Raw genomic sequence first — 15,563 nt, forward strand, 5'->3', positions numbered from 1 at the left:
ACTCTTAACAGACTCCACGACTTTAACCACAGCTTGATCCACCAAGAAAAAACAAAATGCTGGAACTGGTACATTAATCAGTACAAACTATGACATTCAAGCTGTCAAACCTCAGCAAAGGCACAAGCAGATACAAAATCTAGCCAAGGTATTCTAGTGCAGCTACAGCACTGACATTTATGATAAATGGAAAGTTAGCATGCTATTTCTTGTCAATAGAAAGGACAAATTGATCCAATTACTGTCCTAATGCCATTCATACTACCATGGAAAGGGGGTGGGGAAACAAAAACCCCTCTCTACTCTCCCTTTGGCAACTCAGAATTAAGAGGCTGCTGATTTGACAAGTTTCTTGTCACATGCCCAAGTGCTGTGAAGTATAGAACAGTACAGCACAGTACAGTACAAGCGCTTCAGCCCACGATGTTGCGCCAACCTTTTAATCTACTCCAAGTTCAATCTAACCATTAACTCCCGCATAGGTCTCTATTTTTCTTTCATCCATGTGCCTATCTAAATGTTTCTTAAATGTCCCTAATGTATCTGCCTCTACACCACCCCGGCAGAGTGCTCCAAGCACCCACCACTCTGTGTAAAAAAAAAACAACTCTGAATCCCCCTTCCCTATAATTTCCTTCAATCAACTTAAAATTATGCCTCTTGTATTAGCCATTTCCACCCTAGGAATAAGTCTCTGGCTCTCCACTCGATCTCTGCCTCTTATTGTCTTTTATTGGTGACTCATCCTTCTTCGCTTCAAAGATAAATCCAGGCAGCATCCTGATAGATTTCCTCTACACCCTCTTTAAAGGTTCCTCATTCTTCCAATAATGAGGTGACCAGAACCGAACACAGTGTTCCATGTGTAATCCAAACAGAATTTTATAGAGCTGCAGCATTATCTCACGAGTCTCAAACTCAATCCCCTGACTAATGGAGGACAACACTACGTGCCTCCTTAATCACCCTATCAACTTAGGTGGCAACTTTGAGGAACCTATGGACGTGGACCCCAAGATCCCCCTGTTCCTCCACACTGTTAAGAATCTTGTCATTAACCATGTACTTCAAAAAGTGTACCACTTCACATTTTTCTACAACCTTCTTTGAGATGAAGTGACCAGAACTGAACGCAATATTCACAGGCACAGCCACTTGGACTCAGACCACACACAGACCAGAACTTGTACAAAACCCTCTCAGCTGAGAGCCAAAGAAAGCACAAACTCCTTGCCCAGTACCATCAGAACAAACCATTTGCTGCCTGTCGCGTTTCATAAAGGAGTGTTGCCTGACAAATACAAGTTTGTAAACACTGCTTGCCTGCAAAAACAATGAAAGTAAACAATCCTCTGTCCAGAGGTATCTCTACAGCTAAGGGCAGAAATCTGTGTTATCTCTATCACTGTTGCTCCACAGACTCATTACTCGCTGGGTAAAAATCTTACTGCTGACATCTCCCCTATACCTTCTTCCAATCAACTTAAATTATGCCTCCCTTAATTCAGCCAATTCCATCTTGGGAAAAGGCCTCATTTTGGCCTTTTGATCTATGCACCTTATCCTATTCATCTCTGTACTTCTGTGCTCCAAAGAGAAAAACCCTAGTTTGCTCAACCTATTCTCAGAAGGCATGTCCTCTAGTCCAGGCAGCTTCCTGGTAAATCTCCTCTGCAACCTCTCTAAAGCTTCCATATCCTCCTTATACAAGGCAACCAGAAATGAACACAATACTCCAAGTAATCCGATCTGTTTACTCAAGCATGAATGTTCTTGTGAAAGTAGGTGTGCAACTGAGGTCCACCACATTTATTCTTGGGATGGGGAGTTCAGGAAGATGAAAAACAATGTACCTTTACCCTTGTGTTTGGAAGATTGAGGTGTGACCTCACTGAAACACTCATTTTAAAGGGCTTGGGTATGTACAACAACGATGTTTCCTGACTGGGAGATCTAAAATCCAGCCTCACTGTCTAAAAATAAAGGTTGGGTATTCAGGATGAAATTTTTAAAAGTTCTTCAGTCAGTGGACAGCGTGTCTCTGGAATTCCCTACTAAGACTACTGAGGAGACTCAGTCGCTGAGAACAGCATCTATCCATTATTTCGTTCTAAGGCAATCACAGGACACAGCGTCAGTGCAGGAAACTAATGCAAAAAGTAGTGGATACAGCCCAGACAAGAGGCAACTTGCAGGCGCTGGAAATCCGAGCAATACACACAAAATGCTGGAGAAACTCAGCAGGCCAGGCAGCATCAGTTCATACATGGATACAGCTCAGTTCATCATGGGCAAATCCACCCCCACCACTGATCACATCTACAAAGAGTGCTGCCACAAGAAGTAGCATTCATCAAATTCCCCCACAATCCATGTTCTCCCTGCTCTTCAGGAGAAAGGAAGGTCCTACACCAACAGGTCATTACCTTTCAACCATAAGGCTCCTGAACCAGCATGGCTAACTTCACTCACAATCATTGAACACAACCAATGGACTCGCTTTTAAGGACTCTATAACTCATGTTTTCAGTATTATTTATTATAATAATTTACTTTTGTATTTGTACAGTGGTTGCTTTTCGGTCTTTGGGTGTAGTTTTTCATTGATTTTATTGATTTCTGTGTTCCGTGAATGGAAGGTGAAGCTCAGGGTAGTATATGGTGCCATATACATACTTACATAATAAATTTAATTTGAACTTTGAGATGAAGGATCAACGTGATCTCAATGGCACAACATACACGAGAAGCTGAACAGGTAATTCTGGTTTCTGTAATACTTTGCTGTTAATAAGAATGTTGTGATGGCCAAGTGGTTGAGGCGTTGGTCTAGTGATCTGAAGGTCACTGGTTCGAGCCTCAGCTGAGGCAGCGTGTTGTGTCCTTGAGCAAGGCACTTAACCACACATTGCTCTGCGACGACACCGTTGCCAAGTGCTGTTCCCTTGGACAACATCGGTGGCGTGGAGAGGGGAGACTTGCAGCATGGGCAACTTCCATACAACCTTGCCCAGGCCTCAGTCAACATCGAAATCGATGGACAGCCGAAGAAGTTGTTCAAGAAGGAATACGGGCTTTTCCCATCTACAAACACTGGACTTTGGGGTTCCTTAAAACTGAACTGAGAAGGAACTTGTAACTCAGAAGATGTGGTGACAATTGTGGGCTGTCCCCCGCACATCCTTGGGTGCATTGGTTGTTAATGCAAATGACATACTTCACACTAAGTACACGTCAGAATCTGAAATCTGGAATTCATTGTCAGAGGGCTTTTCAGGCCACGTCACTAGGTATGCTTTATTTTTATTCAGAGATACAGGGTGGGGCAGGACTTTCCAGCCGAAGGAGCCACATGGCCCAGCAATCCACCTATTTAACCCTAGCCTAAGCACAGGACAACTTGCTATACAATGATCAATTATTTTTAGACTGTGGGAGGGAAGAAACCAGAGTATTCGGAGGAAACTCATGGGGTTCACAGGGAGAACATACAAACTCCTTATAGACACCACCAGAATTGAACTCCAAAATCCAGAACGTTCTGAGCTGTAACTGCTGTGCTACTGTGGCACCCATTTTTTAAGGCAGAGGTTGATGAGTTCTTGCTTGGTCAGGGTGTCAAGGTTTATGCAGAGAAGGCAGGAGATTAGGGCTGAGAAAAGAAATTAAAAAGTCAGACATAACTGAGTGATGGAACAGACTCACTCGGCCAAATGGCCTAATTCTGCTCCTATGTCCGATGGGCTTATGGAATCCAAGTGACTACAAAGCTCAGTGTTGGAGATGTCATCTTATGTCACTTGAATACAGTGCCTGAGAGATCTGTTGCAGCAGTAACACAACAAAGATCTGCTGTGGAGGCTCAGAACAGTGAGGAAGCTGAGGAAAAAATGCGGCTTGAAAGCACAATTGCTGGTCACACACCTCGGGGCTGTCAGGCTCAGAAACCAGAACCTGCTAACATGTTGGATGCATTGGACAAGGGCAGGTAGATGAGCATCTCTGAACATTCTCAGCAGCATTCTTTGCTCGTCATTATCTCCTCTTCTGAGCTGTGTAAGTGGCCAATTATGTCTCTCCTAATGACATGGTGGGAGCTGGTGATTACAGAACCTCCCATTGTTTATATGCTGCATAAAACACTTCCTGTTAGTTTTAGTACTAATACCAGCAGACACTTCTAACATTGCCCAGTCAGATCTCTCAATGTCTCCTTAAGATTCAAGATTGTTTGATATCATTTCCAGTGCACAAGTGTAAAGGAGAATGAAATAGTTGTTACTGCAGATCTGATGCAGCACAAAAATAAAGACAAGAACATAATAAAAACACAATAATTAAGTACATTAGACAGCTTATGTACATAGGTTGGTTGCATGTCCATAAAGTGATGCTAGGCACAGGAGTTTCAGTACACAGGAAGACTCTGACAGGAAGTTTTATACCCCCCCCCCCCAAATGCTAGCAAGAATGTCACCTTAAACTATGAGAAGAGCAATAAGTTAGCTTGATGTTTATCTAGTTGTACTTTGGCTGTTCAATGATGTTCTAAGCTGAATCCTTAAACTCCAATATGTGAAGGCAAGAATGGAAATGGGTGCTGTATTAAGTGGTGGCATTAAATGCACATCTAGTGTCAGCTGCTTAGATCACAGTCCAATTTCCCAATGAGCATCATTTCATCTGGAAAAGGTCACCAGGTCCACTCAGATTTTGTGTTTTAAGCTTCAAAGCAGGTGCTAATCAGACCAAAAATGGAGGACAAAAAACTAATTGCTGTCTGTAAGACTTTTTTTCCCACATTTTGCGCTCCCAAATTCAACAAGGAAAATTCTGTTCAATGCATTAAGTAAAAAGCTAATAATGGACAAGGCTGTAACCCACTTCTACAGGTCTTCACAAGCCATTTCCCTGCTGTTTTACCACATCTGTCCCACCATTTCGCCGTGCCTGGCCAGACCTCAAACCCTCCTCCCATCCCTCAACCTATCCGTTCTTCCATGCTCTAATCACTCCACATTCTGCCCCCTTGCCCATTTCCCCAACTACCCCATAGACTCCCTTTCCCGCTACTGCCTCGTCCACCTCCATCCGCGCTCCCGCTCCTCTGTCCCCCACCTCCCACCGCTCTCCCGCTCCTCTGGCCCCCTACTTCCCTCCACAATCCCGTTCCTCTATCTTAACTTCCTCCGCGCTCCCGTTCCTCAAACCCCTATCTCTTCGTCCATCATTTCACCCTCCACCTCACCTCAACACCGTTTCAACACCCTCCGCCTTCTACACGTCCTCTTACCCCACCCCCGTCCTACTACTTTTCACCCCTCTCCATCCCGTCCTCCAGTCTACACTTTCCCGACTCTTTATTCCTCATTGTTTTCTCTCCCACCTGGAAATTTTCCTTGCTCCGCCTGCCCAACCCCTCTCCTCCCCCAAATCCACCGGAGACCCTCACTCCGCTACCTGGCTCCGTTTCTTCTGCTTGCGTCGCTCCGCCATGTTTCCGACCCGAAGTGACGTGTAACGGGCGACCAAACATCGCGAGACTTCAGCGTTCCGCCGCCTGCGCCGCCACCTAAAGGCAGGGAAGGTGACATTACACGCAGCCTCATCGATTCTGGCACTAGATGGGGAACCGCATGCTGTTTCATCGCCCCCTTGTGTCTCTGATGGGGAATGGCATGCAGCCTCATTGCCCCCTAGCGTTTGGGAAAGGGAATAGCATGCAGTTGTTCCTCTCACGAGTTCGAGCCTTGAATTTGGAAGATTCAGCCACATCTGTCTCTCACGAACACGAAGGGAGAGGGATGGAAATGTGCTGTCATATCCCCACCAACAACAGCACAAACTGGCGAATGAAACAAACTCCCCTGTCCTCTGCCAGGGACCCGTGACCCAGGAGGGAAAGAAAGAGGGTGGACGTAACCTAACCTGCAGCGTGATGCCTCCCACATCCATCCCAACCAAGTGTGGGTTGGAGGGTTAATTGATGACTGTAAATTGCCCCCGTGTAATAGGTAATGGGTAAATCTGAGGGCACAGGGCAACGGTTCATGGGGACGTGAGGAGAATAAAGAAAAAAACCCTAATGTGGGATTGGTGTAAATGGGTGTTTATGGCTGGCTCAGATACAGTGGGCCATAGGACCTGTTTCTTGCTGTACCTATCCCTGTGAATAACTAATTTTAAACACTTTCAGAGGCAGGGGTGATTGATAAGATTGTGGCCTAAGGTAGAAGGAGATGAGTTATACAGCTCTCGTTACATGCATGTGCAATTCAACTCTGTGAGTGATTATGCAGAATGTTTGAAGTTAATAACTCATCTCCTTCTACCTTAGGCCATGGACTTATCAATCACCCCTGCTGTGGACCACTTCTGGTGGTCCAGAACGCCAACTTCTACAAAGAAGGGATCCGTATGCTCCATGACCCACTGGACGAAGTGTGTAAATGTAGGAGGGGACTGTGCTGAAAAATAAATGTACTAAGTTTTCTAATATTGAACTTAGCAATCACCCCTCGTACCTGCCTTTTCCCCTACTATACAAAAGTATATCCAACTTGTCTTAAGTATATTTACTGAGGTAGCCTCCACTGCTTCATTAAGCAGAGAATTCCACAGATACACCACTCTCTGGGAAAAGGAGTTGCTTCTCATCTCTGTCCTAAATCTACTCTCCCAAATCTTGAGCCCATGTTTCCTAGTTCTTATGTCACCTACCAGTGGGAACAACTTTCCTGCTTCTATCTTGTCTATCCCTTTCATAATTTTATATGTCTCTATAATATATCCTCTCATTCTTCTGAATTCCAGCGAGTACAGTCCCAAGTGACTTAATCTCTCCTCATGGTCAAACCCCCTCATCTCTGGAATCAACCTGGTGAATCTCCTCTGCACCATCTCCAAAGCCTTCCTCAAGTAAGGAGACCAGAACTGCATGCAGTACTCCAGGTGCAGCCTCACCAATACCCTGTATAGTTGCAGCATAACCTCTCTGCTCTTAAATTCAATCCCTCTAGCAATGAAGGCCAACATTCTATTTGCTTTCATGATAACCTGCTGCATCTGCAAACCAACCTTTTGTGACTCAAACACAAGCAAAATTAATGCTAACATTGCATTTCCCTTCCTCACCATAGATTCAACATGCAAATTAACAGCCACCGGCAACCAACCAGAAGTGTCTGCCTTTATTCCCAGTCTTTGCTTCCTGCCAATCAGCCACTGCTTCATCCATGATATAAGCTTTCCTGTAATACCATGGGCTCATAGTTTGTTAAACAGCCTCATGTGTGGTACTGTGTTGAAGGCCTTCCGAAAATCCAAGTACACAGCATCAATCCTGCTTATTATTTCTTCAAAGAATTCCAACAGATATGTCAGGTAAAGTTTTCCCTTGAGGGAAACATGCTGACTTTGATCTACTTTACCATGCACCTCCAACTACCCCAAAACCACATTTAACAATCAATCCCAATGTCTTCTCAACCACTGAGGTCAGACTAACTGGCCTGGACTTTCCTTTCTTCTGCTCTCTTCTTGAAGAGTGCAGAGACATTTGCAATTTTCTCGTCTTGTAGAACTATTCCAAGATCTCATGATTCTTGAAATATCATTACTAATGCCTTCACAAGCTCTTCAACCACCTCTTTCAGAAGTCTAGGGTATACATCATTTAGTCCAGGTGATTCATCTACCTTCAGACCTTTCAGTTTCCCAAGAACCTTCTCTCTAGTAATGGTGTCTTCACACTCTTCATGACCCCTGTCACCTGGAACCTCCACCATACTTTCACAGTGAAGACAAGTGCAAAATATTTACTCAACTCATCGCCATTTCATTGTCCCCCATTGCTACCTCCCCAGCATTATTTTCCAGCAGTTCGAAATTCACTCTTGCCTCTCTTTTACACTTCATGTATCCGAAGAAACTTTTGGTATCTCTTTAATATTGTTGGCTATCTTAGTTAGTTTTGTATTCCATCTTTACCTTCTTAAGGACTTTTATAGTTCCCTTCTCTTGGGTTTTAAAAGCTTTCCAATTCTCTGATTCGCACTAAATTTTACTCTACTATATGGCCTCGCTTTGGGTTTTATGTCAGCTTTGTCTTCTCTTATCATCCAACTTTGCTTCATCTTGCCTTTAGAATACATCTTTCTCTTTGGGATGCAAATATCCTTTGCCTTCTGAACTGCTTCCAGTAATTCCAACCATTGCTGCTCTGCCATCAGAGGAAGGTTTTCAAAGCTTGCAGAGGGATTTGGACCAGCTGAAAAAATGGGCTGAAAAATGGCAGATGGAGTTTAATACAGACAAGTGTGAGGTATTACACTTTGAAGGAAAAACCAAGGTAGAATATACAGGGTAAATGGTAGGGCACTGAGGAGTGCAGTAGAACAGGGGCATCTGGGAATACAGATACAAAATTCCCTAAAAGTAGCATCACAGGTAGATAGGGTTGTAAAGAGAGCTTTTGGTACATTGGCCTTTATAAATCAAAGTATTGAGTATAAGAGTTGGAATGTAATGGTGTGGTTGTATAAGACATTGGTGAGGCCGAATTTGGAGTATTGTGTGCAGTTTTGGTCACCTAATTACAGGAAGGATATTAGTAAGGTTGAAAGAGTGCAGAGAAGGTTTACAAGGATGTTGCCAGGAGTTGAGAAACTGAGTTATAGAGAAAGGTTGAATAGGTTAGGACTTTATTCTTTGGAGCGTAGAAGAATGAAGTGAATTTGACAGTGGTATATAAAATTATGATGGATATCGATAGAGTGAATGCAAGCAGACTTTTTCCAATGAGGCTAGTGGAGAAAAAAACCAGAGGTCATGGGTTAAGGGTGAAGGGGGAAAAGTTTAAAGGGAACATTGTGGGGGGGGCGCTTCTTCACACAGAGAATGGTGGGAGTGTGGAATAAGCTGCCAGGTGAAGTGGTGAATGCAGGCTCACTTTTAACATTTAAGAAAAACTTGGACAGGTACATGGATGAGAGATGTATGGAGGGATATGGGTCAGGTGCAGGTCAGTGGGACTAGGTAGAAAAATGGTTCTGCACAGCCAAGAAGGGCCAAAAGGCCTGTTTCCGTGCTGTAATGTTCTATGGTTCTATCATCCCTGCCAGTGTTCTTTTCCAATCAATTTTGGCCAACTCCTCTCTCATGCCTCTGTAATTCCCTTTATTCCACTGTAATACTGATACATCTGACTTCAGCTTCTCCTTCTGAAATTTCAGGGTGAATTTGATCATTATATGATCACTTGCCCATAAAGGTTCTTTTATCTGAAGCTGTCTAATCAATTCATTGCATAACACATATTCCAGACTAGCTGGGCCCCTAGTGGGCTCAACCACAAAATGCTTTAAAATGCCTTCTCGTAGGCACTCCGGATAACCTTCCCCGGGCACAGTAGCAGGGCACATACTCTCCCCTCTTCAGCAGCAGAGGGATCCCGCCAGTGATCAAAAGGCAGGCTTGGCGCTCACCTTCCTCGTTCGCCTTGGTGTTTCAATCTCCCTCATCACTTCAGCTGGCAAACAATGGAAGCTTTAATTGGTAAAATGGAGTCAAACATTAGGTTGCACTGACCACAGCCTCCTCACCGTGAGGCTCACGCTCGCTCTCTCTGCCTCCCGGAATCCTTTTGGAGACAGAAAGGCTCTGGATCTCCCAAACAGTCTCCAAACTGCAAAATACAGTTGCAGAAACAGATTCAAGAAGATAAACAAATGTAAAATAATAATAACAACAACAACAATAATAATAATCATAAAAATAATAATAATACTTAATATAATAAAAATACTTTATTGATCCAGAATGGAAAATTCCTTTATTGTAGCAACAACATTTAAAAACACACCTAGCAGTGTGCAGACTTAACTAATAATGAGGTACAGAATAATAATATACACAATAATGTACCAATATGCAATAATAATGTACGAAATAATAAGCAGAGACTATTGCACTGCGATATGTGTTCTCCTGTCGCACAGAGATGAACTGTTGTATTTGCTTATTGGATTTGGTAGGTAAGATTTTCTGTAACAATCCTTGTGCCAGCGGAGCTGATGAGTCTGTTTGAAAAGGTGCTCCGCTGCCTGTTCAGTAGGTAATGGAGAGGATGTGCCAGACCTACCATAATGGATAACAGTTTGTTTAGTTACTTCCTCTTCACCACTAACTGAAAAGACTCCGGGTTGTGGCCAAGGACCGATCCAGCCTTTCTGATGGGTCCTGCTCCCCCAACATAAAACCACAAAGAAGACTGCACTCTCTACAACAGACTGGTAAAAGAACTCCAAAATCCTGCTGCACACATTGAAGGATCTCAGCTTCCATAGAAAATAACCATACCTCCCTGTTTGCTGGAGAAATTGTGGAAATCAAAATGCAAACCATTATCATATTTTCTGGGAATGCCCCGTTATCAAAGACTATTGGAGGGGGATACACTGTGCTCTACAAGACATCTTTAAATGTGAAATACCCTTAGAGAGTAAGACCATATATTTTGGATATATACCTCAAGAATGGTTGAAAAGAGATAAATATTTAATGAATATACTGTTGGTGGCTGGTAAAAAGACTCTTACCAGGAAATGGTTATCACAGGAGAGCCCAACCTTAAATGCATGGATGGAAATTACAATGGACATTTACAAAATGGAGAAGATAACAACATCTGTTAATCATAAGTTGGAACAAATTGATTCATACCGGGAAAAATGGTTTAACGACATAACACCTCATAGGCTTGATTTTATCCTCACAAATCAATGGATATGTTGTAAAAAAAAAGATCACTCCTTACTTGTACATAGTTTTCTCCTTTCGCTTGTTCTTTCTTTCCTCTCTTTTCTATGAGTGTACACCTCAGGTAAATATTATGTGGAGATTTGTGGCATATATGACTATGTGATATATATGTACAATATCTGAAATACATCTTATGGAAATGTTTGTTTGACGATGAACTTCAATAAAAAATAACTTACTAAAAAAAAGGCAATAGAGTCTGCTCCTCTCCTTCTTGTAAACAGCCTCGGTGGTTTTCCAGTCGTCTGGTGTCAAGGTGAACACCCAAGTGTTTGTACTCCTCCACCACCAGGACTGTTACACGGGGGCGACAGAGGAGAACCCAAGTGCGGGACACTGGCACGTCAACTCAGTTGGGGAGGCTGGCATAGACCTGAACGTAGAACAGGAAACCAGAGGGATTGTGACAAGGAGACGGGATTCACAGGGACTCTCTAGAAACTAGAGCGGAACTTAGAATCGGAACAGGGAATGAAGTATCACACTAGAATTGACCAACGAACTGGCAACCTGTGATAGAGTCGCCGTCGTTATTTATTTCCCAGTCTCTGATGAGAGCCAGATGTACGGTAATTGGGTAACTAGCAGCAATTGACTGAAATTGGGGCATGATCAGGGAGAAAGAAGTGTTAAAGGGGAACGGCCAACCGGAACCATGACAGGAACAACTTCTCCCAGAATGTACCCAGGACCTGTCACAGTCCTCTTCCTCCTAAAACCAATCACCATCTCCCTGGTTTTTCTCCCACACCACTCCACAAACTTGTCCACCAGTTTTCTGTACTCTGATTCCTGCCCATCCCTGATACAACCAACCACCGCAGAGTCATCAGACAACCTCTGCAAGTGATAAGACTCAGATTTGTACTGGAACTTTGAGGTGTACAGTGTGAACGGAAACAGAGGCAGGACAGTCCCTTGTGGCTCTTGAGTGCCATTCACCACCATCGCAGACACAGTACTATCCATCTGCTCAGACTGGGGTCTATCTGTCAGGTAGTCAGTAATCCATGATACGGGGTTTGTTCACGTGAACTGTCTGCAACCTAGATATAAAAAAGGAGTGAAAGGAGACAAAGAAATAAAAGGAGTGAAGTAAATAGTTAATGCAGAAGATGTTGACTGTGGGAACATTGTATGCAGGCACCATCTTGACCAGAAGTCCTCGCCTGCCTCACTCTGTGGCCACTTTATTTGGCACAGCTGTACACCAGCTCGTTAATGCAAATATCTCATCAGCCAATCATGTGGCAGCAACTGAATGCATAAAAGCATAGAGGCATGGTCAAGAGGTTCAGTTACTGTTCAGACCAAACATCAGAATGGATTAGGAATGTGATCTAATTGACTTTAGCCGTGGAATGATTGTTGGTGCCAGACAAGGTGGGTTGATGATCTCCTGGGATTTCACTCACAACAAGTTTACAGACTATAGTGTGAAAAACAAAAAAAAAAAAAAATCCAAAGAGCGGCAATTCTGGGTGAAAATGCCTCGATAATGAGTGAGGTCAGAGGAGAATGGCCAGACTGGTTCAAGCTGACAGGAAGGAGGCAGTAATTCAAATAGCCACATGCTACAGTACAGATGCGCAGAACAAAGAACAATACAGCACAGTACAGGCCATTCGGCCCACAATGTTGTACCAACCCTTAAATCCTGCCTCCATATAACACTCCACCTTAAATTTCTCCATATACCTCTCTAGTAGTCTCTTAAATTTGACTAGTGTATCTGCCTCCACCACTGACTCAGGCAGTGCATTTCACACACCAACCACTCTCTGAGTAAAAAACCTTCCTCTAATATCCCCCTTGAACTTTTCATCCTTACCTTAAAGCCATGTCCTCTTGTACTGAGCAGTGGTGTCCTGGGGAAGAGGCGCTGGCTGTCCACTCTATCTATTCCTCTTAATATCTTGTATACCTCTATCATGTCTCCTCTCATCCTCCTTCTCTCCAAAGAGTAAAGCCCTAGCTCCCTTAATCTCTGATCATAATGCAAGAAGAGTAGCTCTGAATGCATAACACGTTGATCCTTGAAATAGATGGGCTACAGCAGCAGAATACCAGGAGAATACACTCCGTAGTTATGACAGGAGGTACCTAATAACGTGGCCACTGAGTGTATATTGGAATAGGGCCTGAGGACTGCAGTGGAACAGAGGGGCCAAGAAGTACAAGAGCACACTGCAGTGCGCTGAGCATGGCACCACCTGTAGAGAGGGTGGTGAAGAGGTTTGGCATCAGTCTGGGTTCTGAGTACAGGATTTGGGACATTATGTCACAGTTGTACATGGTGTTGGTGAGGCCGCACTTGGAGCATTGTGTACTCTTTTGGTTCCCTGCTTCAGCAAAGACATTGTTAAACAGTGCAGAGAATTTTACTGGGATATTGCCAGGACTTGAGTGCCTGAGGTACAGGGAGAGGTTTGAAAGTGGGGATCTTTATTCTTTGGAATATAGGAGATAGATGGTGATCTTTCAGAGGTGTATATAATCATGAGGGGCGTAGACAGGGAAGGGAGACTAGAGGCAGAGATTTAGGGTGAGAGGGAAGAGATTTAAAAGGGACTTTAGGACAATTTCTTCATGCAGAGGGTGGTGAGTTTATGGAACGAGCTGCCAGAGGAAGTGCTCGAGGCAGGTACAATAACAACATTTTGAGTCTATGGATACGAACAGTTTAGAAGGAAATGGGTAAAACACAGACAAATTAAACTAGTTTGGTGGGCACCATGAGCCAGTTGGACCATAGGGCCTGTTTCCATGCTGTATCATGTCCAAACATAAGTTCCAGTTCAAGTTCAGTTTATTGTCATTCAACTGTACGCATGCGAAATGACATTCCTCTGGACCAATGTGAACAACGAGTATATACAACTGCACCTCACACACATAAATTAATATTACCACAAATAAATTAACAAATAATGGAGTGTATTTATGACACAAGTTAAAAAGTAAACAGTACAACACCACTGGCATTTCACAAGTGATGAGACCTGGGTGGTACAGGGAGGTCAGTAGGTCTCACAGCCTGGGGGAAGAAGCTGTTCCCATCCTAACAGTCCCTGTCCTCATGATACAGTACCTCCTACCTAATGGTAGGGGGTCAAACAGATTGTTGGACAGATGGGACAAGGTTAAGTGCCCTGTGTAAGCAGCATTCCTGATAAATATCTCTGATGGATGGAAGAGAGACCCCAACGATCCTCTCAGCAGTCCTTGCAGTTCTTTGTAGGGACGCGGTCAGATGCCTTACAATTCCCGTACCAGAGGGTGATGCAGCTGGTCAGGACACTCTTGATGTGCTCCTGTAAAAATGGGTTAGAGTGTTGGGGGTGTAGATCCTCACTCAACTCAGTCTCCTCAGGAAGTGGAGACGTTGCTGTGCTTTCATGACCAAAGAGGTAGTGTTGAGGGACCAAATGAGATTGCCCGATAAGTTCACTCCTTTCGGTTTAGGTGGGTGACAACTTACTGGTAGTTCAAAAGGAAAGGAATTTGACTAATGTTGCACACTTGGACACAAAAGGGACTTACAGGCATGCAAAAGTTTAAAATAACATCTTTATTTACCTTTCTGGAAATACCGGAACGCACGCGCATCGGCTTACCATACATGCTGTGGGGCCGTTCCCGACTACTCTACACATGCGCACCACCGTCCCCCAGGACCCCTCAGCTGCCCCCAAGTGCCTGTATAGGCTTTTCTCCTCGTAACCATCAATTAACCTACTAAAATATTACCTTTGCTAATGCAACTGAACATTAATCAAATTGTGAATAAACAAAATAACAAGCCAAAACAACAAAAATAATATGACCATCATATAAGGAAATTAGGGGGGTATCCAGTGTCCATTAATATTCTCCACATTACTATAGGTCCCACACTAATAACATTATTGTTAACACCTTTTCTGAGGCAAATTGTGGTAAACTATCACCACAGACATTGAAGGTGCGAGCAAAGACGAAGCTGATTGGAAGGATGAGCCGTGCTGGTGCATTGCAAAATCAAAGTGTAACATGTTCAAGAAGGGGTTGCAGATAGAGCTGGAGCGAGTGATTTGGAGAGGAGGAGTTGAAGCAAAGAGGCTTCAATGCCTGTTCAATTAACTCGGCTGCAAGGTTGGATCTTACTAAGTGCTGAATCCATTTGGAGAGTTGAGAACGGCTTCGGGCTGGGGGGCGACGTCTAGGCCAAGAGTGTATCGCTGTGGTAGGGCCCGGGTCCTAATGTGAGACATGATCCGCTGTTTGGACAATTTAAACACAGGCCTGGACAGACAGGGAAGGCAAGGTGATGGGTCTGGAGGTAAGGGTTGGGCCAATATCGCGATATGATGAACTGAGACAAAGGCTTTGGGCCTATTCCAGGCTGTTTCAGGGATTCGGATCTAAGGACTCAGTTTGGTTCTGAATGTTGTTCCTCACTGCTATTGTTTGCATGATTTGTGCTCTTTCTCTTTTCTCTGCGCGTTGGTGGGGTGTTGGACTTCAGTTTTTTCTCATTGGTTCTTTCAGGTTTCTTGCTCTGTGCAAAAATACAACTGCAGATGCTGTGGATCAAAGAATACGTACACGACGCTGGAAGAACTCAGCAGGTCAGCCAGCATCTGTGAGAAAAGAGTCGCCGACGTTTTGGGCCGAGACCCTTCATCAGGAATGGTGATGATGACAAATCTTGCTTTGTGAGCAGACAAATCTCAAAGTTCTGCAATTTATACATACTTTGA

At 43.8% G+C, this 15,563-nt stretch overlaps 1 protein-coding gene across 1 annotated transcript in view; it reads right to left on the reverse strand.

Annotated features, from left to right (window-relative positions):
- The window catches only part of sec62 (SEC62 homolog, preprotein translocation factor), a 44,668-nt gene extending 39,123 nt beyond the window's left edge, over window positions 1-5,545 (reverse strand). The window contains exon 1 of the mRNA XM_073041669.1: window positions 5,461-5,545. Within this exon, the coding sequence (XP_072897770.1) occupies window positions 5,461-5,496 (36 nt within the window). The 5' untranslated portion in view covers window positions 5,497-5,545. The remainder of the gene's footprint in view (window positions 1-5,460) is intronic.
- Between the last annotated feature and the right edge of the window lie 10,018 nt (window positions 5,546-15,563).

This window comes from Hemitrygon akajei, chromosome 3 (assembly GCF_048418815.1).
Source record: "Hemitrygon akajei chromosome 3, sHemAka1.3, whole genome shotgun sequence".
In the NCBI taxonomy this organism is placed as follows: Eukaryota; Metazoa; Chordata; class Chondrichthyes; order Myliobatiformes; family Dasyatidae; genus Hemitrygon; species Hemitrygon akajei.